At 39.0% G+C, this 27774-nt stretch overlaps 1 protein-coding gene and 1 long non-coding RNA gene across 4 annotated transcripts; both read left to right on the forward strand.

Moving 5' to 3' along the window:
- Positions 1-1206: 1206 nt before the first annotated feature.
- On the forward strand, positions 1207-9376 carry LOC148094387 (uncharacterized). The gene is made up of 4 exons (XR_015714358.1): positions 1207-1249; positions 2564-2614; positions 4331-4381; positions 9326-9376. It is a non-coding gene; the product is annotated as an uncharacterized LOC148094387 (long non-coding RNA).
- A 1607-nt stretch (positions 9377-10983) lies between these two features.
- On the forward strand, positions 10984-27568 carry LOC148094388 (putative coiled-coil domain-containing protein 144B). 3 transcript variants are annotated; one of them, XM_087825680.1, is made up of 5 exons: positions 10984-11137; positions 12845-12895; positions 18264-18297; positions 20703-20763; positions 24218-27568. In XM_087825680.1, the coding sequence occupies exon 5, from the start codon at positions 26159-26161 to the stop codon at positions 27272-27274; it is 1116 nt and encodes a 371-aa protein (XP_087681806.1). In that variant the 5' UTR covers positions 10984-11137; positions 12845-12895; positions 18264-18297; positions 20703-20763; positions 24218-26158; the 3' UTR covers positions 27275-27568. The 3 variants fall into 3 exon arrangements, with proteins under 3 accessions (XP_087681806.1, XP_087681799.1, XP_087681802.1); XM_087825676.1 differs by having other exon boundaries at positions 10986-11137; positions 20703-24528; positions 26141-27568; XM_087825673.1 differs by having other exon boundaries at positions 20703-27568.
- The last annotated feature ends 206 nt before the right edge of the window (positions 27569-27774 follow it).

Consider the following 27774-nt stretch of genomic DNA (forward strand, 5'->3'; position numbering starts at 1 on the left):
TTTCTTAATTTCTTCCTTAATAGACTAGTTATTATTATTATTTAAACAGTTAACTGTAACAGATTTTAAACCTTGAGCAATATTGTTGGAGAAGAAGTTCATTTATTTAGTCACCACTTCAAATATCCCATATGATATCTTTATTTAAAAAAGTAAAAGGATTTTAAGTTAAGAGGTTGTGTATTTCCTGTATAATCACAGTATGAGAAACTTAACATGTTAAGACAGGATCTTTTGTTTAGTTTTTATAACAAATGTATTGCACAATGTATATAAATACTTGTTATTGCATATTGATTTGTCTCAGCAAAAAGTCACTAATACTAGGTACTGACCAATACTATCCTGGAATCAGAAACCAGTGCTTAAGGATAAAAACGACTCCCCTTAGCCAGTGGTCAAGGATCCCAGTGAGATTGGTTTTGTTCTTCTTAAAGAATCTTCATTTACGAAGGAAAATAATATTTGCTGTTATTTTCTCCCCTGTGAAAGCCATCGTTAAGAGCCCCTGTTAGACTAAGGCCGTTGACTGTAACAAAATAAATAAGAGAAAGGAAAGAGGTCGAGTTCATATGATTTCATGATAATTAAATGTAAATGTTATCAGGGAGAGAGAAATGTAAGGTGGTTCATTCATAGGTCTTTAGTGTGCACACTGGCATGTGAAGTGGAGGTGGAGAATGGGACGTTATTAGATGAACAGGGAAGAGCAATAGCTCAACAGGAAAGACCAGTTTTTTTCCATACATGTTGAGTTTGTTGGGATATCCAAAGCATAACCCACCCAACATTTTGGATACAGTTTCTATGACTTTTTACCCTGTTTTTTCAACAACTCCTTTTTATAGGGGTGCCATGTTTTTAGTGTCATAAAATATTAAGGAAAAGTTTAGAAAGAAAGAAATGGAACACTAATCACTAGAACACTGTTGTACTAGCTTTGAGAATTATTGTTTTTCCTTCGCTACGCTAGTTTCTTGATTCATTCAGAATTATTGTCAAAAGGAATTAAATGTCCTTAGAGAAAATTGCCAGGGCGATGTCTCATTTCACTTATAGGCACTTATATAGAGTACAGACGGCTGTCTATCATTAGGATTCTGCATTTTCTATGTTGAGGAAATTGTCTTGTTTTGTTTTCCACATTATTTTCTGACATCATCATTTCATTTATCTTTTTGTTCCTCTATTCAAATAGATCTACTGCAATCTACAGAAGCAGCAGTAAAAAGACCAAGTTCCAAGAGAGGTATGCTTGAATCACCCTCTGCCTCTAATCATGTGGAACATACCATCCAGCATCATAAAATTCTCACATAATGCCATTCTGATAGGGGTTCCTGAACCTACACCTAGGTGGGCTTACTCACTAGAAATTCAAAGGATCAACATGTAGTTTTACTCTTACCTATGATTTAGTAGAGTGGAAGGATCATAGGACAATCAGGAAAGTGAAAATGTGTGTGTGCCAAAGTTGGAGGACAGCAGGCACCCGCTTGCATGAGCTCTCTCCCTGTGGAGTTCCCAGGATGTGCTCAGGTATTCCACTGTCAAATTCTGACAAGACATGTGATATGCCATCTACCAAACCCCAGACTCCCTTTAGACTCAGTGCCAAGGATTTTATGGCACCTAGTCACATCAGCATCTTCCCCACAGTGTGAGCTAAAATTCTAGATGGCCAGATGGCAAGCAATTGTTCAGAATGAATCTCATTGGTTGTATAGACTCCTGGATCATGGTGGACAGGCCTCCTATAGTGTTACTTAATTTCTTCCTTAATACACTAGTATTTATTATTATTTAAACAGTTAATTGTAAGAGATTTAAAAACTTGAGCAATATTGTTGGAGAAGAAGTTCATTTATTTAGTCACCACTTCAAATATCCCATATGATATCTTTACGTAAAAAAGTAAAAGCATTTTAAGTTAAGAGGTTGTATGTTTCCTCTATAATCACAGTATGAGAAACTTAGTGTGTTAAGACAGGATCTTTTGTTTAGTTTTTATAGCAAATGGATTACACTAACTATATAAATACTTGTTATTGCATATTGATTTGTCTCAGCAAAAAGTCACTAAAACTAGGTACTGACCAATACTATCCTGGAATCAGAAACCAGTGCTTAAGGATAAAAACGACTCCCCTTAGCCAGTGGTCAAGGATCCCAGTGAGATTGGTTTTGTTCTTCTTAAAGAATCTTCATTTATGAAGGAAAATAATATTTGCTGTTATTTTCTCTCCTTTTAAAGCCATCGTTAAGAGGCCCTGTTAGACTAAAGCCGTTGAATGTAGCAAAATAAATAAGAGAAAGGAAAGAGGTCTAGTTCATATGATTTTATAATAATTAAATGTAAATGTTATCATGGAGAGAGAACTCTAAGACTGTTCATTTATCAGTCTCCAGTTGCACACTTGCATGAGAACTGGAGGTGGAGAAAAAGACTTTATTAGGTGAACAAGGAAGAGAAACAGCTCAATAGAAAAGACCAGTTTTTTTCCATACATGTTGAGGTTTTTGGGGTATCCATGGGTATCTTTTTGTTCCTTTATTCAAATAGATCTACTGCAATCTACAGAAGAAGCAGTAAGAAGACCCAGTTCCAAAAGAGGTATGCTTGAAATCACCCTCTGCCTCTAATCATGCAGAACATAGCATCCCGCATCATAAAATTGCCACATAATCCCATTCTTATAGGGGTTCGTGAACCCACACCTAGGTGGGCTTACTCACTAGAAAATTTATAGGACTCAAAATGGAGTTTTACTCTTACCTATGATTTAGTAGAGTGGAAGGATCATAGGACAATCAGGAAAGAGAAAATGTGTGTGTGACAAAGTTGGAGGACAGCAGGCACCCGCTTGCATGAGCTCTCTCCCTGTGGAGTTCCCAGGATGTACCCAAGTATTCCACTGTCAAATTCTGACAAGACATGTGAAATGCCATCTACCAGTCCCAGAGTCCCTTTAGACTCAGTGCCAAGCGTTTTATGGCATCCTAGTCACATCAGCATCCTCCCCATAGTGTGTCCCAAAATTCTAGATGGCCAGATGGCAAGCAGGTGTTCAGAATGAATCCCATTGGTTTAACAGACTCCTGGATCACGCTGGACAGGCCTCCTATAGTGTTCCTTAATTTCTTCCTTAATACACTAGTATTTATTATTATTTGAACAGTTAATTATAAGAGATTTAGTAGCTTGAGCAATATTGTTGGAGAAGAAGTTCATTTATTTAGTCACCACTTCAAATATCCCATATGATATCTTTATGTAAAACCTAAAAGCATTTTAAGTAAAGTGGTTGCGTGTGTCCTCTATAATCACAGTATGAGAAACTTAACGTGTTAAGACAGGATCTTTTGTTTAGTTTTTATAGAAATGGATTACACTAAGTATATAAATAATTGTTATTGTGTATTGATTTGTCTCAGCAAAAAGTCACTAAAACTAGGAACTGAACAATACTTTCTTGGAATCAGAAACCAATGCTTAAGGATAAAAATGACTCCACTTAGCCAGTGGGTAAGGTTCCCAATGAGATTGGTTTTGTTCTTATTAAAGTATCTTCATTTACGAAGGAAAATAATATTTGGTGTTATTTTCTCTCCTGTGAAAACCATCGTTAAGAGCCCCTGTTAGACTTAGGACATTGACTGTAGCAAAATAAAGAAGAGAAAGGAAAGAGGCTTAGTTCATATGATTTCATGATAATTAAATGTAAATGTTATCATGGAGAGAGAAACCTAAGACGGTTCATTCATAGATCTCCAGTGTGCACACTGGCGTGTGAACTGGAGGTGCAGAATAGGACTTTATTAGATGAACAGGGAAGAGCAACAGTTCAACAGGAAAGACCAGATTTTCCCCATACATGATCAGTTTGTTGGAATATCCATGGGTAACTCATCCTACATTTTAGATACAGATTTTTCACTTTTTACCTTCCCCTGTTAACAACTACCTTTCATAGGAGAGACATGTTTTTAGTGTCATAAGTTATTAACAAAGATGTTAGAAACAAACAAATAGAACTCTGTAATCACTAGAACCCTATTGTACTGTCTTTGAGAATTATTGTTTCTCTCTCGCTAACCCAGTTACTTGATTAATTCATATGGATTGTACAAGGGAATGAAACTGTGCTTAGTCCAAGAAACTGCCAGTGTGATGTTTCATTTCTGTTTTAGTCACTTTCATACAGTAGAGCATGTTGTCTATCATGAGGATTCTGCATTTTCTATTTTGAATAAATTGCATTGTTGTTTGTTTCACATTGTTTTCTGTGTTCATCGTTTGATTTATCTTTTCATTCCTTTATTCAAATAGGCCTACTGCAATGTACAAAAAAAGGAATAAGAAGACCCAGTTCCAAGAGAGGTATGCTTGAAATCACCCTCTGCCTCTAATCATGGAGAACATACCATCTGGCATCATAAAAATGCCACATAATACCATTCCCTTAGGGGTTCCGACTCACACCTAGGTGGGCTTAGTCACTAGAAAAATTCATAGGACTCAACATGTAGTTTTACTTTTACCTGTGATTTACTAAAATGGAAGGATCATAGGACAATCGGGAAGGAGAAAAGGTGAGTGTGACGAAGTGTGGAGGACACGAGGCACAAGCTTGCAAGAGCTGTCTTGTTGTGGAGTTCCCAGGATGTGCTCAAGTATTCCACTGTCAAATTCTGACAAGACATATGAAATGCCATCTACCAGTTCCAGAGTCCTGTTAAACTTAGTGCCAAGGGTTTTATGGCATCCTAGTCACATCAGCATCTTCCCCATAGTGTGTGCCAAAATTCGAGATGGCCAGATGAAAAGCAAGTGTTCAAAATGTATCCCATTGGTTATACAACTCCTGGATCAACCTGGATGGGCTCCTATAGTTTTTCTTTATTTCTTCCTTAATAGACTAGTATTCAGTGTTATTTGAACAGTTAATTGTAGGTGATTTAAAATCCAGAGGAATATTGTTGGACAAGAAGTTAATTTCTTTAGTCATGACTTCTAATATCCCAGCTTTATGTAAAAAATAAAAGGACTTTAAGATAAAAGGTAGTAGGTTTCCACTATAATCACAGTATAACACACTGGACTTTTTAGGAAAGGATCTTTTGTTTAGTTTTACAGAAAATGGATTAAACTAAGTAGAGAAATCCTTGTTATTACATACTGCTTTGTCTCACTGAAAAGTCACTAATCTAGGAACTGAAGAACAGTTCCATGGAACCAGAAACAATTGTTAAGGATAAGACTGCCAGCACTTAGCCAGTGGGCAAGGATCCCAATGAGATTGGTTTTTAAACATTTACCAGTAGTACAGAAGTCAGAGGCAATGCCAGTTGAGAAGCAGAGGTTATGTTACATATTATACCAACAAGGTCTCACTATGATCAACTTCATTTGTCAGAAGTCAAAACAGAATGAGGCATGTTGACTTCATTAGAACAAGACAGTCCTTCTACTTGTTGAATAATTGTCATGGCACTAGTTTCCTTAGAACCACATGCTGTATTGCCATTGTTCAAAAGATAATCGTAATAAATATTGAAATAACGCTACACGGACTTAACAAATTATAATAAGAGCAGAGAAATATTTCACAATAAGTAGAATGGCAGTGTGCTACCCAGCTGTGGCACTGAGTTGATTGTGCCTGCCACGTGAAATGCATGAGGACACCTTAAACTTAGTATACGTTCAACCAGAGCTTGTGTAAGTTGGTTTTTCAAATTATACAAAACATAAAGATGAAATAGAGGTTTGACCTTGAAGGTGTTCATAATATCAGAGAGCTGTGCCTGGTTTATTTCTGTGTGTTTTTCAGAAACAGAATTTTGAAAGAAAATTAAAAATTCAGTTAATCATCGATCCTCTTAATGGTTTGCTATTGAACTCTCAGGTATCATTTAGGTGGTAGGTGTTATACTGATGTTGCAGAATTCAAACATTTAAAAACCCTCTCCCTGCCCTCCAAGAACTTATTATCATTGTCATTTTTATTATTTCCTATGCTTCACTCAATGCATACTAGATGGCAGAGTGCACTAGGAGCTTACCCTTGTCATTATTTATTCTTTTCATTGGTGTGTAGTATGTGCCAGACACCTTAGAGCCATGATGAGGACTAGAGTTTGAAAAATGTGGGTGAGGCCTTGGCCAGGTAGGTCAGTTGGTTAAAGCATTGTCCCCAAATGCGTAAGTTGTCGGTTTGGTCTCTGGTCAGGGCACATACCTGAATCAACCAAGGAATGCATAAGGAAGTGGAAAAAGAAATCACAGTTTCTATCTCTCTCTGTTTCTCCCTTCCTGTCTCTGTCAGAAATCAATTCAACAGAAGATTTATAATTAGAACATAAAATGTGTAGGTGGGATGTAAAGTAAGCATTCAGAAGGTGAAGAAATTTGCCAGGTAAAGGGACAGAAGAGTGACGTTTAGCTGGAGGAACTTTCCGTTTGGCAGTGGGAACAGCAGTGCAAGGGCTCAGATGTAGAAGAGAAATTTGCAGCATTAATGCCCAGTTCTGTTTTGATGATGCAGAATGTGTCCTGTGGGAATGCTTGGGAATGAGGTTAATACCTAGCGAAGGCAAGCTTATGAAAGTCTCCTACACCAGAAAGGAAGAGATCTTACCCTAAAAGCCTTGGGCTGTCGGTCACATAGAATAGTCTTCGCTTCAGAGGATCGGTGGCCTAATTAACTGTGGCCAAAACAATAGGAACCAGGATTGTTTTGGTTTTTCTTGATGTCATCAGGATCTCAGTTGTCCCTTTCCAGGTGCATGGTTGTCAGCGTTAATGTGTCCTTTCCTGGCCAGCTGCTTAGCGAGGGCTCCGAGGCATCATATTCTCACATGACAATGTGTAAAGGCTGGAAGGCCTGCTTTTCCTTATGCGTTTCTCCTTTCCTTTGAAATTTCCTGTTAAAAGTATAGTTGGCACACAATATATAACTTTCAGGTGTACAGCATGGTGGTTTCACATTTACATACTTAAGAAGTGATGACCACGCTAAGTCTACTCACCCTCTATGTCTGTGCAAAGTTACTACGGTACTGACGCATGTCCTGTGCTGTACACTGCGTCCGGGGTGCTCACATATGATATAACTGCAAGATTCTCTTCTTATTCATCTTCTTCTTTTTCATGCATCTCCTCAACTCACTAGCCTTTGGCAACCATGAGTTATTCCCTGTAGCTATGGGTTGTTTTTCTGTTTGGTTTGTTTTGTTCGTTTTAGAGTCCACATGTAAGTGAGACATACTATATTTGTCGTCGTCTTATTTCACTTAGCATAACAGTTTCTTGGTCCTTTCATGTTGTGGTAAATGGCAAGATTTCCTTTTTCTCATGTCTGAGTGATATTTCATTTATACCGTATATTGTTAAGTCTTCTTTTTACCTATTGAAAGACACCTACATTGCTTTCATATCTTAGCTATTGTAAATAATGTTGCAGTGTGTATAGGGGTGCAGATATCTTTTCAAATCTGTGTTCCTGCTTTTGTTGAAGAAATGCCCAGAAGTGGAATGGCAGTTTTATTTCTAATTTTCTGAGGCATCTCCATGCTGTTTTTCATACTAAGTGTACCAATTTACAATCCCACAAGTGGAGTGGGAGGCTTTCTCTTTTCTCCACATCGTTGCCAACACTATTTATTTATTTATGTATTTATGTCTTTCTTTCTTTCTTTCTTTCTTTCTTTCTTTCTTTCTTTCTTTCTTTCTTTCTTTCTTTATTTATTTATTTATTTATTTATTTATTTCTATCTGAGGACAGCTATTCTGAGAGTCTGAGGTGGTCCTGCATTATGGCTTTCATTTGCATTTCCCTGATTGGTGATGCTGAGCTATATGTTTCTTTTAAATATGAGGAAAACTGAGGGGCTTGCAGTTGACTTCGGCTAACATTTTATAGGCTTGGGGTACATCACATGCTCACTCCTAAAACACTTAGTGGTAAACTAGATACTGTGATTAGCTTAGTATAATCATTTCTCTTTGTGTATCAGGACAGTAAGTGTCCAAATACAGCTGGGGATCTCAAGCAAGAAGGACGACTAAGGTAGAAGGTCAGCCATATTTACTACAGGGATTCATTGGAGTGCACTGAGCAGATGTGTCATAAGATTACACTTGCTGGGGGCACTCTGGTTTTGATATGAAGGAGTGATCAGGATACTTTCTCTGTAAAGGGGCTGATTTTAGGTCATGTCGTCTGTCATATCTTCTCAAGTCTGCCATTGTAGTGTGAGAGCAGTCACAAACAATATGTCAAGGAAAAGGCAGGACTGTGTTCCAGTGAGACTTTATGTACAAAACCAGATGACAGGTTGTATTATTGCCCATAGTCCCTAGTTTGCAAAGCGCTCATGTACAGGACAGATTGAAGGAAACCACATAAAGACAATGAAAGACAAAGGAAGCTTTGCCTCCTTGGACTACCTTCAGGGCATGATGAAGCTCTCACTCATACATGCTGAAATCAAGTCAGGAGGGTCAATTTATTCCATTGAAGATGATTGTGTTTTTCTAAGCGTATGTCTTTCTCGTTTGTTCTGCTTAAAAAATTTTAATTTATGAAGGAATAATAATTGTATAATTTTTGCCCCTGTGAAAGCCAATTGTTTGACTTGGGCAGTTGACAGTAGCAAAATAAAGCAGAGAAGGAAAAGATGTCTAGTTCACAGGATTTCATGACCATTAAGGGTAAAAAGTTAGTAGAGGGAGAGAAATCTAAGCTGGTTAATTCACATTTCTTCACCTTGTGCACTGGCATGTGAATTTGACATGGAGAATAAAACTCTATCAGTTGAACAGGGAAGAGCAACAGTTCAACAGGAAAGACCAGTTTTCCCCCATACATGTTGAGTTTGTTGGAATATCCATGGGTAACTCACCCTATATTTTGGATACAGTTTCTTTGACTTTTACCTTGTCCTGTCAACAACTACCTTTCACAGGAGAGACATATTTTTAGTGTCATGAGATATTAAGAAAGATGTTAGAAACAAACCAATAGATGTCTGTAATCGATAGAACCCTATTGTACTATCTTTGATAATTGTTGTTTTTCTAGCGCTATCTCAGTGACTTGATTGATTCATATCTATTGTACAGAGGAATGAAATCCTGCTTAGTTGGAGAAAATTGCCAGTGTGATGTTTCATTTCCTTTATATGCACTTTCATATAGTAGAGCATATTGTCTGTCATTAGGATTCTGCATTTTCTATTTTGAGTAATTTGCCTCGTTTTTTTCTTTCACATTGTATTCTGTCGCCATTTCATTTACCTTTTCATACCTTTGTTCAAACAGCTCTCCAGGAATCTTCAGAAGAAACATCAAGAAGAAGCGATTCCAAGAGAGGTATGCTTGGAATCACCCTCTGCCTCCAGTCATGTGGAACATAGCATTCTGAATCATAAAAAGGCCAAATAATGCCATTTTGTTAGGGGTTGCTGAACCCACACCTAGGTGGGCTTATTCACTAGAAAAATTCATAGGACTCAACATAGAATTTTACTCCTACCTGTGATTTACTAGAGTGGAAGTATCATAACACAATCAGCAAGGAGAAAAGGTGTGTGTGACAAAGAGTGGAGGACACCAGGCACAATCTTGCAAGAGCTCTCTCCCTGTGGAGTTCCCAAGATGTGCTCAAGTATTCCACTGTCAAATTCTGACAAGACATGAGAAATGCCATCTACCAGTCCAAGAGTCCCTTTCCTCAGTGCCAAGGGTTTTACCGCACCCTAGTCACATCGGCATCTTTCCCACAGTGTGTGCCAAAGTTCTAGATGTTCAGATGAAAAGGAATTGTTCGGAATGAATCCCATTGTTTGTACAAACTCCTGGATCAAGCTGGACTGGCTCTTATAGTGTTTCTTAAGTTCTTCCTTAATAGACAAGTATTTATTATTATTTAAACAGTTAATTGTAAGAGATTTAGAAACTTGACCAATATTGTTGGAGAAGTTCATTTATTTAGTCACCACTTCAAATATCGCATATGATATCTTTATTTAACAAAGTAAAAGGAATTAAATTAAGAGGTTGTATGTTTCCTCTATAATCATATTATGACAAACTTACCTTTTTAAGAAAGAATCTTCTTTTCGTTTTTAAAGCAAATGGATTACACTAAGTACATGAATACTTGTGATGGCATATTGATTTGTCTCAGTCAAAAGCCACTAAATCTAGGAACTGAACAATACTTTCCTGGAATCAGAAACCAATGCTTAAGGATAAAAACGACACCACTTAGCCAGTGGGCACGGATCCCAATGAGATTGGTTTTGTTCTTCTTAAAGAATCTTCATTTACGGAGGAAAATAATATTTGCTTCTATTTTCCCAATGGTGAAAGCCTTCGTTAAGAGCCCTTGTTAGACTGAAGCCGTTGACTGTAGCAAAATAAAGAAGAGAAAGGAAAGAGGTCTAGTTCATATGATTTCATGATAATTAAACATAAATATTATCATGGAGAGAGAAATCTAAGAGGTTTCATTCATAGGTCTCCAGTGTGCACACTGGCGTGTGAACTGGAGGTGGAGATTGGGACTTTATTAGATGAACAGGGAAAAGCAACAGCTCAACAGGAAAGACCACTTTTTTTCCATACATGTTGTTTCTTGCAATATCCATGGGTAATGCACCCAACATTTTGGATACCATTTCTATGACTTTTTACCGTGTTTTTTCATCAACTCCTTTTCATAGGGGTGCCATGTTTTTAGTATCATAAAATGTTAAGGAAAAGTTTAGAAAGAAAGAAATAGAACTCTGTAATCACTAGAACACTGTTGTACTAGCTTTGAGAATTATTGTTTTGCTTTCGCTATCCTTGTTTCTTGATTTATTGAGAACTATTGTAAAAAGGAATTAAATGTCCTTAGAGAAAAATTGCCAGTGTGATATTTCATTTCATTTATAGGCACTTGCATATAGGAGATCAGGCTCTCTATAATTAGGATTCTGCTTTTCCTATTTGGAGGAAATTACCTTGTTTTTTTTGTTACACATTGTTTTCTCACATCATCGTTTCATTTATCTTTTTCTTCCTTTAATCAAATAGATCTACTGCAACCCAAAAAGGAAGCAATAAGAAGACACAGTTCCAAGAGAGGTATGCTTGAAATCACCCTCTGCCTCTAATCATGTGGAACATACCATCCCACAGCATAAAATTGTCACATATGCCATTCTGATAGGGGTTCCTGAACCCACTCCTAGGTGGGCTTATTCAGTAGAAAATTCATAGGACTCAACATGTAGTTTTACTCTTACCTATGATTTCCTAGAGTGGACAGGTCATAAAACAACCAGGAAAGAGAAAATGTGTGTGACAAAGTGTGGAGGACACCAGGTACCCGCTTGCAAGAGCTTTCTCCCTGTGGAGTTCCCAGGATGTGGTCAAGTATTCCACTGTCAAATTCTGACAAGACATGTGAAATGTCATCTACGAAACCCCAGAGTCCCTGTAGACACAGTGCCAAGGGTTTTATGGCACCCTAGTCACATCTGCATCTTCCCCATAGTGCGTGACAAAATTCTAGATGGCCAGATGGCAAGCAAGTTTTCAGAATGAATCCCATTGGTTGTACACACACCTAGATCATGCTGGATGGGCTCCTATCGTGTTTCTTAATTTCTTCCTTAATAGACTAGTATTTATTATTATTTAAACAGTTAATTGTAAGAGATCTTAAAACTTGAGCAATATTGTTGGAGAAGAAGTTGATTTATTTACTCACCACTTCAAATATCCCATATGATATCTTTATGTAATAAAGTAAAAGGATTATAAGTTTAGAGGTTGCATGTGTCCTCTATAATCACAGTATGAGATACTTAACGTGTTAAGACAGGATCTTTTGTTTAGTTTTTATAGCAAATGGATTACACTAAGTATATAAATACTTGTTATTGCATATTGATTTGTCTCAGCAAAAAGTCACTAAAACTAGCAACTGAATAATACTTTCCTGCAATCACAAACCAATGCTTAAGGATAAAAACGACTCCACTTAACCAGTGGTCAAGGATCCCAATGAGATTGGTTTTGTTCTTCTTAAAGAATCTTCATTTCCGAAGGAAAGTAATATTTGGTGTTATTTTGCCCAGTGTGCAAGTCATCATTAAGAGCCCCTGTTAGACTTAGGCCATTGACTGTAGCAAAATAAAGAAGAGAAAGGAAACAGGTCTAGTTCATAAGATTTCATGATAATTAAATGGAAATATTATCATGGAGAGAGAAATCTAAAATGGTTCATTCATAGGTCCCCAGTGTGCACACTGGTGTGTGAACTGGTGGTGCAGAATGGGACTTTATTAGATGAACAGGAAAGAGCAACAGCTCAACAGGAATGACTAGTTTTATCCCATCAATGTTGAGACAGTTGTGATATCCATGGGTAACTCACCCTACATTTTGGAAACAGTTTCTTTGACTTTTTACCTTGTTTTTACAACCACTGCCTTTCATAGGAGAGCCATGTTTTTAGTGTCCTAAGATATTAAGGAAAAGTTTAGAAACAATGAAATAGTACTCTGTAATCACTAGAACACTGTTGTTCTATCTTTGAGAATTATTTTCTTTCGCTATCCTAGTTGCTTGATTCATTCAGAACTGTTTTAAAAGGGAATTAAAGTGTCCATAGAGAGAATTTCCAGTGTAATGTTTCAATTCATTTATAGCATCTTTCATTCTGTAGAACATGTTGTTAATTATTTGGATTTTGTTTTTTCCATTTTGAGTAAATAGGATATTTGGTTTTTTCACATTGTTTTTGACATTGTTTAATTTATCTCTTTCATGCCTTCCTTCAAATAGTCCTACAGGGATCTTCAAAAGAAGTATTAAGAAAAACAGACTCCCGGAGAGGTATGTTGGAAATCACCGTCTTCCTCTAATCATGTGGAACATACCATCCTGCGTCATAAAAATGCCACATAATGCCATTCTGTTAGGTGTTCCTTAACTCACACCTAGGTGGGCTTATGCACTGAAAAGATTCATAGGACTCAACATGTAGTTTTACTCCTACCTGTGATTTAGTAGAGTGGAAGGGTCTTAGTTCAATCAACAAGGAGAAATGTTTTGTGTGACAAAGTGTGGAGGACACCAGGCACAAGCTTGCAAGAACTCTCTCCCTGTGGAGTTCCCAGGACATACTCAAGTATTCCAGTGTTAAATTTTGACAACACTTGTGAAATGTCACCTACCAATTCCAGAGTCTCGTTAAACTCAATGCCAAGGGTTTTATGGCACCCTAGTCACATCCCCTAGCATCTTCCCCATAGTGTGTGCCAAAATTCTAGATGGCCAGATGGAAAACAAGTGTTCAGAATGAATCCCATTGGTTGTTCAAAGTTTTTAGTCGCAGTGAACCCCTCCTTACCTGTTAAGAAATTGTGTATACCCTCTCCTGATTCAGCTTATCTGGCACCAACCCAGGGTTAGCCATTTGAGTCAGACTTTCTATGGATAGCTGGTTTAGGCTTGCTGTGTAATATTTTTCTGCCCAGCAGTTATTGTCCTGACTGAATTTTTGGGATTGACTTAAAATTTTATTTTGAAAGCAAGTAATATGATTATATAACATTGTGCTGGTTTCAGTTGCATCATGCATATTTAATAGCAATGCCAGCCACTTTTGTTACTCTTGGTGAGTATTTCACAGGTATTTGTATATAAATGACTTGAGTAATATTAGGCATTTATAATCTTTTCTTTTTATTCGAATAATGTTTCAAGATCATTTTTAGATAAAATCAGCATGATGATTTCTGATTTAAAATAAAAATAAAAATTGTCTTTTAATTATAAGTATGATTTAGTTTTGATTTATATTGCACTTATTCCCTGTTTATAATTATAAAGAAGATAGTCAATGACATTTATCAGTGTTTTTCTTACCTTTCCTAGTACATATACAATTCAAGTCATTTGCTTGTTTCTATCTTTTCATCTGCTTCATTCAATTGAGGGGATAATATCCATATTCTGATACTTGGATATTTCTTTTTTATATATTTATTAATTTTAATTTATCTTTATTGTTGAAAGTATTACAGGTGTCCCATCCCCCCCCCCAATTGATCCCCTCCACCTCGCTCCCACCTCCTCCCGAGGACTTTACCCCATTATTGACTGTGTCCATGGGTTACCCATATATGCATATAACTTCTTTGGTTAATCTCTTCCCACCCTCCATCCCCCTTCCCTCTTTTCTCTGAAATATGATCATCTGTTGCATGCGTCAGTGTCTCTGGATCTATTTAGTTTGTCAGATTCTTTTGTTCATTAGCTTTTTATTAAAGAAGACCCTTCAACATTTCCTGTAGTGCTGGTCTGGTGGTGATGAACTTCTTTAGTTTTTTCTTATCCTTGAATCTCTTTATCTGACCTTCAATTCGAAATGGTAGCTTTGCTGGAGAGAGCAATCTTGGTTGCAGTTCCCTGTTTTTCATCACTTTGAATATTTCTTGCCTCTCCCTTTTGGCCTACAAATTTTCTGTTGAGAAATCAACTGACAGTTGTATGGGCGCTCCTTTGTAGGTAACTAATTGCTTTTCTCTTGCAGCTTTTAAGATTCTCTTTTTGTCTTTAACCTTAGGCATTTTAATTATGATGTGTCTTGCTGTGGGCCTCTTTGGGTTCCTCTTGTTTGGAAAACTCTGTGCGTTCTGGACTTGTAAGTCGATTTCTTTCCCCAGGTAGGGGAAGTTTTCTGTAATTATTTTTTCAAATAGGTTTGCAATTACTTGGTGTCTTTCTTCCCCTTCTGGCACCCCAATAATATGAATGTTGGGCCTTTAGAAGTTGTCTCAGAGGCTCCTTATACTATTTTCATATTTCTGGATTCTTTTTTCTTTTTTCTCATCTGTTTCAGTGCTTTTTGTTTCCTCACGTTCTGAATTGCTAATTTGATTCACAGTGTCCTCTACTCTACTGTTGATTCCATGTAAATTATTCTTCATTTCAGTTCGTGTAGCCTTCATTTCAAATTTGTACTTTATTATCTCATTGATGGTCTCACTTGTTTTTGTAGTACTCTTACTAATGTGCTTTGAGTATCCTTATAAACAAAATTCTGAACTCTGTATCTGTTAGCTTGCTTGGTTCTATTTCATTTAGTTCCTTTTCTAGAGATTTCTTTTGTTCTTTTCTTTGTGACATGTTTCTTTGCCTCCACATTTTGGCTGCTTCCAAGTGTTTGTTTCTATGTATTAGGTAGAGCTGCTGTGTCTCCTGGAATTTGTAGAGTGGCTTTGTGTAGTAGGTGTCCTGTAGGGTCCAGTGGCTCAGCCTCTCCAATCACCTGATCTGGGCCTTTTAGGTGCTCCCCTGTGTGGGCTGTGTGCTCTGATTTGTTGTAATTGAGCCTTGGTTGCTGTTGGTGTCCCTGGGAGGAATTGACCTGCAGGCCAGTTGGCTATGAGGACCAGCTGCAACTACAACTAAAGAGCTAGTGTGCTGGAGGCACCCCTATGGATCAGGATTTACTTCAGTGGAGCTTTGGTGTGCACCAATTGTGCCCCTTGAGTGTTTCACTTGTGGATGTAGTAGGGTTATAATCCAGCGTGGTCTAGTCTGACCACCAGGTGCACTGTCTCTGGGGCCTCCTGGGAGGTGCAAAGTCAGCCTCTGCCAGTGCCTTGCCCAAGTTCACCCAGCATGAGCTACACAGCAAACCGTAGTTGGCCGCTACTTGCGCTGGTCTTAGAGGTATCCAGGAGAGGCCAAGTTATGCAGGCTGCCACTAGTGCCAGGGCTGTGGCCGCTCACAAGACATGTGGGGCATGCTGCTGCTTGCTTGAGAGATTTTAGGAAAGTCCTAAACAAATGATTTGAGAGGCCACTTGCATAGAAAAGCCACTGGAAATGGCTTGGTTGAGCTGGCAAGTAGGGAGGAGCGGGTCTCCTGGAATCACCGGGGCGAGGCCAAAGGTGTGAGTCAGTTGGTGGAGATTCAAATATGCCACCTGCCTCCTGGCTCTGTGGGGGGAGGGCTTGAGAAAGGAGCAATGGCCTCTGCCAGCTCTTCTGCCTGGGAGAAAGCTGCCCCTCTACCTCTCACTCTGATTTCAGGGAAGTTAGTTCCTCCCCAAATGTCCCAGATCCTTTCTTTTTTTTTTCTTTTCTTTTTTTTAAATATATCTTTATTGATTTCAGAGAGAGGAAGGGAGAGGGAGAGAGAGAGATAGAAACATCAATGATGAGAGAGTCATTGATCAGCTGCAGCCCACAACAGGGGCATGTACCTTGACCGGGAATTGAACCCTGATCACCTGGATACTAGATCGACGCTCAACCACTGAGCTATGCGCAGCCCGGCCACATCCTTTCAAGTTGCTGCCCAGAGCTGGGGCTCAGAGGGAGCGTGTCTGAGTGAGTTCATGTGCAGGCCCTTTAAGAAGAGGTGCCTGGGACTCCCGCAGCCTCCGCATCCCTAGGCCAGAGTCCCCGCTGGTTTTCCAAGACCGAAGTTGTGGGGAGTTCTCTTCCCATTCCTGAAGACCTGGGCTGGGGGGCCTGATATGAGGCTCGGACCCCTCGCTCCTCTAGGAAACCTTCACTGCCAAGATGTCCCTCCCAGGTTTATCCTTCGGCTCCAGGTAATCACCTCTCGGTGATTCATCCCCAATCCGCCCGCCTCTCCCCCCCTCCTGCCGGACTCGGTGCTCCTTCAGTTCCCTCCTTTAGGACTTCTGTTTAGCCAGATTTCAGGAGGTCCTGAGTGATGGTGGTTCTGTATTTTAGTTGTAATTTTGATGTGGTTGCGGGAGGCAGCGTGTACAGCTGTTATCTATGCTGCCATCTCGTTTCCTCACTGGATCTTTATATTAATTTTGAAGCTGCCTGTGTCTTGAAAATAGTGTTAATATGTTGCTCTATGTTAATAGCAGGTTCAGCAGATATTTTTTAAAAAACAATTAGTAAGCATTATTTTTTTAAAACATTTTTAGATTCATAGCAATACTGAGTGGGAAGTACAAGAGTTCCCATAAACCCCACATCCCCATACACACAGCCTCCCTCAGTTTTGACATCCTGCACCAGAGGGGTACATTTATTACAACAGATGTACCTGCACTGACTCATCATCATCAACCAAAGTCCATAGTTTACATTAAGGTTCACTCTTGGTGTTGTACATTCAGTGGGTTTTGACAAATGTATGATGATATGTGTGGACCATTAGGTATCATAGAGAATCGTTCCACTGCCTTAAAAGTCCTCTGTGCTCTGCTTCTTCATCCCTCTCTGCTCCATAAGCTCTGGAACCCACTGCTTCTTTTACTGTCTCCATAGTTTTGCCTTTTCCTGACTGTTGAATAGTTGGAGTCATATAGTGGGTATCTTTTTGAATGTTTAAAAAATTAAAATCCTAAGGTACTTGAATGTAGTTACCCAAGATGTTCTTTGTCCTTTGTGGTTTGTTCTTGTTCATCAGCATAGGATCTGATGACATATGCCACACAAGCCAAAAAAGCATGATTTCTGTAGGCATTTGCCACTAATGGGGAGGGTTGAGAAAAATGACCTCATGCACTGCTGCAGGGCACTAACTGTTTGAACCACGCTGCTGTATGTGGTGGGTCCAGATAGACTCTAGCAATGGAAGGAGACAGTCTCAAGGGGTTATACTTTATACTACTGGAATCAAAGTCTTTCTTACTTATCTCGCAATTGGGTATAGGAAGAGAAAGGGTCTGTTTCCTTTGTTTTGCTGTGCTGCCAAGTGTAGTGCTTAGTGACCAAATTTCCTTGTGATAGAGCGTTTCATCCTAAACCAGCTAGTCTTCACTGAAGAGCTGGAGAAGTGGCCATTGTGTTACAGCAAACTAAGCACACCCTCTTCTAACTGCTCTTCATGGCAGGAGTCCGGAAAACTCATGCTACTTAAGTTTGATATTGTTCGTTTATGATACTGCTTCTCCTAATGATATCGTTTTCTGTCAGTCTGATGGGGTTTGGGTAGGGTTATGTTCATTGTAAATAGCAGTTCATATGTAGGTATCACATTTTGATGGAGCCCACTCTTTTCTTTTCTCTTGCATTTGATATATTTAAAAAAGGGAAAGTAAATGTTCCTAACGTATTAATGGCCTATCCATTATATCATTACTATTCACTCTAGTATAGTCTTCAGGTGTGGTCCCAAAGGAATCCTTCCTAACAAAGCATTAAAGTCCTGTATTTTTCTATTGTTGCTTTAAAGTGTATTTTACTTTTTCTTTAATAGGGGGTGAGAGCTCTGAAGAAGACTCTTTAAGGAGGTAGGATTTTAAAAAATTATGTTAGTTAAGAAATGCATTTCTAGAGTGTTCTACTGTGGGGTAGGCCCAATATTATGTAATTAACATGTGTTACATAGTCATCACAATAGCTTTGCAAAGTAGCTATGCTATTATAGCTTACTTTTTATTAATTAGGCAACTGTGATTCAGGGAGGTTGATTAATTGACCGATGACTCCAACTACTGACCTATGACTTGACTGTCAACCTACTTGGCTCCCAAATCTATTCTGTGGTCCGTCAACATACACGAATAAGTCCCTGTACAGCACTGGCATCGAGATAAGGATGCAAATCATATCAACTCAGAAAGTCACATCTAACTGTGTGTTAACTCTGATTTAGAGTTTTTCTAAGAGGCCCAGTTAGTCCAAGCATTTGTCTTGCTATACTTGACAATTGCGGTGGTAATTAGTACCTCCTTTTCCCATTAAAGGCCTTAGGGCACTTCACAGTTAGCTATGGCCACAGAACCAAATGTTTTATCCAAGCAAGGCCTAATCAGGCAAGTGTTTCTAGGTATAATGATATCACTTCTTCTTTAAATGAATTCCTTATCTGTAAGTAACAAATGTCTATGTGTAGACCATGTTATGTTAATTAAATTCGACATCTATTTAGAGGATATTTCTAATTGACTACCCTATTTACTGACTTCCCAGTCTGGTTTTCCCCTCAGGCTAGCACCTTTGCCTAGTTGTATTAAGTTTTTTCATTTATTCCTAGAGTCCTTTTTTCCTCTTCCATGACTTCTCTTGATTTTTTTTACTTCTCTATTTTTGGTGTTTCTTTCATTGTGCTGTTTTTTTCCACTTCTGCCAGCAGTGGTGTTCTCCATTTTTCTATAGACAGAATCAAAGGCACATAGAATTTCAGGAGTTTAAGGAATTTTAGCAATTAATTAATGAGAACACCTTCTAGCACTTCACCCTGTGTTTCATAACCTGGTCAAGTGGTTGTTCACATGTAGAATTTGAAACTCCAAGAGATTAAAGCGACTCTTTGGAACATAGTAAGTGGTGGAAATGAAATGTAAACTCAGGTTTCTAAGTGTTATAATCTTCCCTCTTTATCATCCTGTAGGTGAGTGTTTTAATAATAGAAATATGGGGAATGGGTCTAGTGAACACAGTGGATAGAGGTTAAGAGTGGAATTAACAGGGGAATCCCAAGTTTCAAGATGAACAACACTGGGTTGGGATAGGAATTAAGAGTTTTAGAAAAGAGATGAGAATATGGGGGTTCATGACAAGTTAATGATAAGTTATAAGAAGGAAGCCACAGGATGTTGGGAGTTGTCTAGAAAGGCACATTAAAATAAGGGGCTCAGGAGAATCCTGATGAGGTTGCTGCTGTTTTGTTTGTTTATTTGGAGGAACTAGGACAATTACAGAAAGATATTAAAATACTTTGAGCCACTGGAAAGATTCTTTTGATCACAAGCAGGACTGTGGTATTATCTACCTGAACTCTGACTTACAGAGTGGGGCTTTTGGTCCCATTGAGTCTTAGGGGACTGGAGATTGCTGAACGACATAGATCTATGGCCCAAGGCAGGTGTCTTCTCACCTCTTCCTCTTTTCCCAATTAGCTGATGTGCTTCCCATGTACACGCAGGGTTGGGCAGGGGCAGGACTAGCTGCCAAATCAGTAATGGGGTTGGGTAGTTGATAACACACCTATATTATGAGTGAATCACTGAGACTCCATTTAGTTTGTTTTCCAGGAGCAGGGAAATAGAGAGCTCCTATTCTTGGTAATTGGAGCCCAGCCTTGTTTCAGGAGTCTGTGCCTTCATAGGTTGAAGATTTAAAGGTTGAAGACTGTCATTGAGCCTGCAGAAGGGTGATCTGGGAGTGGGAAGGCTAAGAACACATAAATTTGTTCATTGACATTTGGACATTTAACTTTTAACCATTTCAGGGAACTTCCTGTACAGTTTTAGGGTAAAAGGAAGGAATGGGTTCTCCTTAATAAGTGGTTTCCATGCTCAAGAATCAAGAGTCCCATTTTTTACTGATGTAGATTAGTCTTTGAAGCAGGGACAGATGATGGGGAAGAGACAGTGTATCTTTCTACCTTGGTTTAAGTCATCAGATTTGTTCCAGTTCAGGTAACAAATTTATGTTAGCCATTAAGTGGTAAAAACAAATTAATCTCAAGCAGAGTGTGTCTTCATTAAATAGTTCATAGGTTGGGAGAGGTGGCAGCAGAAATAGATAACTAAAAGCTTTTCTAAAACAGGGGCCTGATGTTAATTATATCAAGAATCTTCATTTGATACATAGATAGCTGATTTTTCGCTTAAAATTTTTTGTTGCTTTTTTTAAAGAAATGAACTCACTCTTTTTGTTTGTTTGTTTGTTTGTATATTTTACTGTAAAGACTTTCCAGCAAACCTGGCATTAATGATTCAGTTCCTATATCCCACCATGAAGATTTCAAGGTAATGTGCTGTCTTGTGAAATGAATTTTCCTGCCCTCAATTTAATTTTGCGTGGTAGCACTTACTCTTAAAATTTTGTAGTAGACTACCTTTAGGTTTGTACCAGAAAATTAGTCTTTTTATTTTTAAATCCTCAACCAAGGATATATATTTTTTAAATTGGTTTTAGAGCGAGAGGAAGGGTTAGAAAGAAAAATCAAGAGGCTATCTCCCGAGTGTGCCTCAACTGGGATTGAACTGGCAACCTGGGTATGTGCCCTGTGAATCGAACCCATGACCCTTCTGTGCATGGGATGATGGTCCAACTAACCGAGCCACACCAGCCAAAGCAGAAAATTTGTCTGTTTTATTGCGTGATTCCTTTTACATGCAATTTCTACAATAAGTGAATCTATGGAGACAGAAATCAGACAAATGGTTGCCAGAAACTGCAATAGGGGGAATGGGGAGCTATTGTTTCATCGGAATGGGGTTTCCTTGTGGAGTGATGAAAAGTTTTGAAACTAGATAGAGGTGATCATTGTACAACATTGTAAATGTAGCAAATGCTACTACATTTTTCACTTTAAAATTGTTAACTTTATGTTTGGTGAACTTGACTCATGAAAGATAGAATACTGTCATAACAACAATCAATCAGTCGATCAAATTAAGGTCATGTTACACATTTTAAAACAATCCGATGGGCTCATTTAAAACACGTATTCTGGTGAAAGTTTGCATTGTTAATTTGAGGTTTCTTGTTTCTTGAGGTAAACCTGTATTGCTATGAATTTCCCTCTTAGGACTGCTTTTACTGTGTCCCATAGATTTTTGGGTGGTCTGTTATCATTTCATTTGTCTCAAGATATCTTTTGATTTCTTTCTTGATCTCATTGTTAACCCATTCACTGTTTAGTAACATGTCATTTAGCCTTTATGTGTTTGTGTGGTGTTTTGTTTTTGTTTTTGTTTTTGTTTTGCAATTGATTTCTAGTTTCGTACCATTGTGGTTGGAGAAGATGTGTGAAATGATTTCAATCTTTTTAAATTTATTGAGGCTTGTTTTATGGTCTAACATGTGGTCTATCCTGGAAACTGTTTTATGTGCACTTGAAAAAAATGTATACCCTGCAGTTTTGATTTTGTTTTTGTTTTTGTTTTTGTTTTTTTTTTTTGGAAGATCTCACCGTTGATGTCAATGGGGTATTAAACTCCCCAACTATGATTCTACCAATATTTGCTTTATATATTTAGGTGCTCCTATGGTGGGTGCATATATGTTTACAAGGGTTATTTCTTCATGTTGGATTGATCCCATTATCATTATGTAATGACCTTCTTTGTCTCTTGTTGTAGCCTTAGTTTTAAATTCTAGTTTGTCTGATCAAAGTAGTGCTATCCCAGCTTTTTTTGTTTGTATTTGAAAATTTTTTAAATTAATTTTTAAATTTATTGGCTTGACAGAGAGAGAGAGGAAGGGAGAGAGACAGAGAGAGACAGAGGGAGAAAGAGAAACATTGATTTGTTGTTCCACTCATTTATGCATTCATTGGTTGCTTCTTGTATGTGCCCTGATGAGAGATTGAACCCACACACTTGGCGTATCAGGACAGCCAACTGAGCTACTTGGCCAGGGCCCTTTTTGTTTGCATTTGCAGGAAATATCTGTTTCCATCCCTTTACTTTCAGTCTGTGTGTATCTTTCGCTGAGGTGGGTGTATTGTAGACAGCAAAGGTAGGGATCTTTTTTCTTTTTTAAAAATACATCTATTGATTTCAGAGAGGAAGGGAGAGGGAGAGAGAGAGATAGAAACATCAATGATTAGAGAGTCATTGAATGGCTGTCTCCTGCACACCCCCAGCTGGGGACCGAGCCCACAACCTGGGCATGTGCCCTGACCAGGAAGTGAACTGTGATCTCCTGGATCCTAGGTCAATGCTCAACTGCTGAGCCAAGCCCAGCCAGACAGGATCTTGTTTTCTTATCCATTCATCTACTCCATGTCTTTTGATTGGAACATTGAAGCCATTTACATTTAAAGTGATTATTGATAGGTACACCCTTATTCTTATTTTATTCTTTATAATTATGTCCCCTCTGTTTTTCATATTCTTTGTATAAAAGTCCCTTTAATATTTCCTCTAATACTGGTCTGTTGGTGATGAACTCCTTTAGCTTACCTGGGAAGCTCTTTTTTTCTCCTTCAATTTTAAATGATAGCCTTGCTGGGTAGAGTAGTCTTAGTTGTAGGTCCTTGTTTTTCATTACTTTGAATAATTTGTGCCAATACCTACCAACCTGAAATGTTTCTGTTGAGAAAGCATCAGACAGTCTTATGTGGGCTCCCTTGTAGGTAGCTATCTGTTTTCCTCTTGCTGCTTTTAAGATTTTCTCTTTGTCTTTAAACTTAGCCATTTTAATTTTGAAGTGTCTTAGTATGAGCCTTTTTGTGTTCATCTTGCTTGGGACTCTCTTTGCATCCTGCACTTGTGTGTCTTTCTTCCTCACCAGGTCAGGAAAGTTTTCAGTCATTATTTATTCATATAGGATCTCAATTGTTTGCTCTCTCTCTTCTCCTTCTGGTACCCCTATAATGTTGATATTGCTATGCTTGTGTTGTCCCAGAAGTCTGTTAAACTACCCTCATTTTTAAAAAATTTTTTCAATTAATTAATTGATTATTTGTTGCTCTAATTGGGTGTTTCCTGCTACCTTGTCTTCTAAATCAATGATTCTATTCCATTTTTCATCTAATCTTCTGTTCATTCCTTCTAGTGTATTCTTCATTTCTTACTGCTTCTTTTATATGATGTCTTTGTCCTTTTTTATACTTGCTGTCTCTTTTTTTAAACACGTCTCTATTTCAGAGAGAGGAAGAGAGAGAGAGAGCGAGAAACATCAATGATGAGAGAATCATTGATCTGCTGCCTCCTGCATGACCCCCACTGAGGATCAAGCTCGAAAGCTGGGCATGTACACTGACTGGGAATTGAACCACAATCTCCTGGACCATAGGTCGATGCTCAACCTCTGAACCACACTGGCCCAGGCTATACTTGCTATTTCTTTATTGAAGTTCTCACTATGTTCCTGGAGTATCTTTGTAACCATGTTCTTGAATTCTGTATCTGGTGCATATCTTGCCTCCATTTCATTTAGTTCTTTTTTGGTGGATTTTTCTTGTTCTTTCATTTGGGGCATGTTTCTTTGTTTCCCCATTTTGGCTGCCTCCTTGTATTTGTTTCTTTGTATGGGGTATGCCCCCCAGTCTTGGTATAATAACCTTATGTATTAGGTGTCTTGTGAGGCTCAGTGGCACAATCTTTCTGATCACCTGAGCTAGGTGCTCCAGGAAAGTCACTTGTGTGTGTTATGTGAGCCCTCCTTTTATAGAGTCTTGATTGATATTGGCCTGTTCATGGATGGGGTTGTTTCTCAGGCTGGCTGACCACGGTATGCACTGTGTTGCAGTGTGAAAGCTGATGCCATGTTGAGTTATTTCCGCCAACATGGTCTGGTGCCTGCAGAAATCTTTGGGCGTCGCTTTCATGGAGCTAATTGGATCATGCTCTGAAGCCCCCCACCACATGTATTGGTACTTGGCCCTCTTGGGAGGGACTCTGGTGCAAGTCAGGTTCTGCCAGTGACTTCCCTTGGGCAACCTGTGTGGAGTTACAAAGCAATCAGGGTTTGTGACTGACTCTGCTGTGCCTGGGAGTGCCTAGGAGGGGCCAAGCTGCACACCAACGCCTCCTTCCACCAGCACCAAGCCTGTGGGGCAGGTGAGCAAAAAGCCCAAGTCACCCTGAGATCCACCTCTCCCTACTAGCTTTCTGTTGGGGTCAGTCACTGAAAAAGCTCCTGTTGGTATGTGAGTTGCATGAGGTAAGTGAGTCATCAGGTAGGTGAGAGTGGTGTTCACCAGATTGATACAGATTCAAAGTCAGTTTCATTACTGAGTGTGAGGCTACTCAGCAAAAGTTCCAGGATACACCAATGCCAGCTACCACCCACAGGGTATCCGTGGACCTTTGTGGTTGGGTTGGGTGGGGCCTCAGGGAATCATTAGAGTAAAAGCCAGCAGAATTCATCAGGCCCCAGAAGGCCAAGATTTGGCTGTGTGAAGGGAGGGCTCTTCATTGGAATTGTGGCCTTAGACCTGCAAGGGAAAAATGGCCCCCGCCCTAAAGTTACACAACTTAGCCTCTGACACCCCTTCAGTCCACCAGACCACCTCAAGAGACCTCCATGAAGTCTACACAATAGGCCCAGGCAGCTGACTCCTTTGTAGTGTGTTGCTCCATAGGGTAGAGAACAGGGAGTCAGGACAGTGGGGCTAGTAGATTCCCCAGGTTGATGCTGTAACGAAGGGAGTGCTTGACCCAGGAATGATGGCATCTGTGGGCATTGTGGGATAAAGGCTCAGCAGAGGGAAGGGACCCAGAGGTCATACCTTCAGCTCTCTTCCCAGAGCCATTCAAACAGTTTCTCCTCGCATGACTCCATTCCACTGTGAGACACCCTTTCTTCATAGTCCCAGAGTGAGTGTTTGGAATAAGACTTGTGTGCTGGCCCTTTAAGAGGGCTCCTGTCTTTCCAGCAGACTCCCATTTCTTCCTGGAAGACAGAATCCTTGCTGATTTTCAGAGCCAGATATTATGTGGGCTCCTCTTCCCACCTCTGGTGCCCAAGGCTGGAGACCCCAGTGTGGGTTGAGACCCCATGCTCCTCAAGGGGGAACTTTGCAACTGAGATACCCCTCAGCATTCTCAACCACCACAAGTGGGTGCAGGGCCAGCCCTTTTTGAATCTCTGCCCTTCCTACCAGTCTAGCTGAGGGTTCTTCTGTAGTTCTTGGTTACAAGAGTAATGTTCAGCTAGTCTTCAGTTGCTTATTCAGGTTGGTAGTTACGTAACTTAGTAGTAATTCCAGTTTGGTCCAGGGAGGAGGTGAATGTAACTCTCAGCTCCTTTGGCTCCATCTTAGATCAGCTCTAATAAAATTCTGAAATGCAGTGCAGGGGCTCACTATTGAGGATTTGGTTAGGTGAAATGAGGTGTAGGGGCCCACTGTTGAGGTTATGGGGAGGTGAAATGCAGTACAGGAGCTCACTGTTTAGGATATGGGGAGGTGAAATATTTTAAGTGAGGAAGCCTTTTAACATTAAAATTCAGCTACTAATTTATTTTTGATAGATTTAACATCTAATGAATTGTGGCACAATTAAGTTTGAGGGTTCATGTTTTTCTTTTATTTTAGACCAAGGCCAGTAATTGTTTTACTTCTCAGTTATAATCCAGTGATTTGGGAGTAGCTAACTATAGATTAAGAATTCTAAAAGTTAAATTTTAATTATATTCTAATTTTCCTTTGTCCATACTTGATTACTTAAGGGTGAAGTAATTTCAAAAATGTATACCCCTACAGCAAAGATAGCAGAAAACCAAAGCAAGCAAATTCATCTTCCAACTTTGCACCTGGAAAAAATGTCTCAAGACTCAGAAATAAATAGGGCATGTGACGGAGAGTATACTTCCGCATATTCAGGACATCCCTCTGTGCAAAAGCATGAGGAAATGTGGGTTAAACATGGCAAATTCGAGCAGAGGAAGAATTTACAACTTACCAGTGATGAGTTAAAGCAGAAGCGTCATGAATTTTGTGAAAAAGACACTAGTGAGTGTCCTGAGGAAGGGCCCCTACATCACTCTAAAAAAGGAGCAAGCGTAAGACAAATGCCTTCTAATCTGACAAATAAAATACTTGATTGTGGGGGGAAAGATTCATTTGGAATGCCTCTCTCTGAAGTATTCCAGACATTTCCTTTAGGAGAAAAACCCACCCTCAAAAATGTGTTTCCATCTCATTCACGCTCTGGGCCCCCGGAGGACTCTCCCTGGTCATCTTCTTCTGAGCTTTGTTTAACTGAAAAGAAATTACACTCTGAAAATGATCACAAACCTGACACCGAACATGTTTTAAACAAAAATGAAGAGCCTTTTTGTAGTGATACAGAAAATATCAAAGGAAGAAACCCAGTAGTTACATCCAAAGTGAAAGAAGACCAAGAGTTTGATATGCAGATGACAAAAAATATGAACCCAAATACCACTAATAGGAAATTAGGCGTCAGACATACACCTCAGCCTAGTGGTCTAAAAAGTCATCTTGATTTGCAGATTGCCAGCCACAGTGAAAAAAACCACATGAGTCAAATAAAAAGGCATGATACTTATGCTGTTACAAGTACTTATAAGGAAACAAAGCCAAATCAAGACTTGTTGCAGAAGCCATTATATGCAGATCATTGCAGTGCTAGTAACTATAAAAGCATGAAATCTGAAATACAAGAATGGAGTTCCTCTGACCCCTATAGTGTCAGAACACCTACAGGATGTGAAACTGAAGCATTAGAGCAAGATGTACAAAGGCTTAACATGGACATGTCGAAAGCAGAGCTTCCGGCTTTGAGAAAGAGAGGTAGAAGTTCATCTGATAATTTATCGGTAAGTATTTTATTCCTGTAAAGTAGTTCAGTGTACTTCCCCCCATTTTACATTTATTACTACTTTAAACATCGTGAATAAGAAATAAAAGTTATTGTAACAATAAAAAATTTCATACTTTTCTAAGAAGAGCTCTATAAATTTTATCTTATTCACCATTTGTACTTTGATATATGAGGCTTCTTTTGTGTTTCTGTATTCACACTAGAGAAGAACTGTGGGTCAGAAACTGCGGAGTCTGCACACCTGGGGAAGAACCTGAACTTGCTTATCTTTTTAACCTCTCCATTCTAGATTGTGATAACTGAATGAGTTCATTGATGGATGCAGAAGTGCTTAGGACAAAGCCTAGGTTATCAGTTATTATTAGAGGTAGTTTTTATAGCTGACTTTGAAAGTACTAGAAAAGGAGAATACCTATGGGATATTCTTGGGGGAAAAAAGAATTTTAGGAAATTTAGTCTGTCTTAATATATGCAGGATGAACAGTCTTACTGTGGGGTAGCCATATGTTCAGACTG

This window comes from Miniopterus natalensis, chromosome 1, assembly GCF_054644295.1.
Source record: "Miniopterus natalensis isolate mMinNat1 chromosome 1, mMinNat1.hap1, whole genome shotgun sequence".
Classification (NCBI taxonomy): domain Eukaryota; kingdom Metazoa; phylum Chordata; class Mammalia; order Chiroptera; family Miniopteridae; genus Miniopterus; species Miniopterus natalensis.

What these genes read in the sequence shown, in the direction of transcription:
- LOC148094388 (XM_087825673.1), top strand. Translation starts at nt 26,159, where the DNA reads ATGTATACCCCTACAGCAAAGATAGCAGAAAACCAAAGCAAGCAAATT.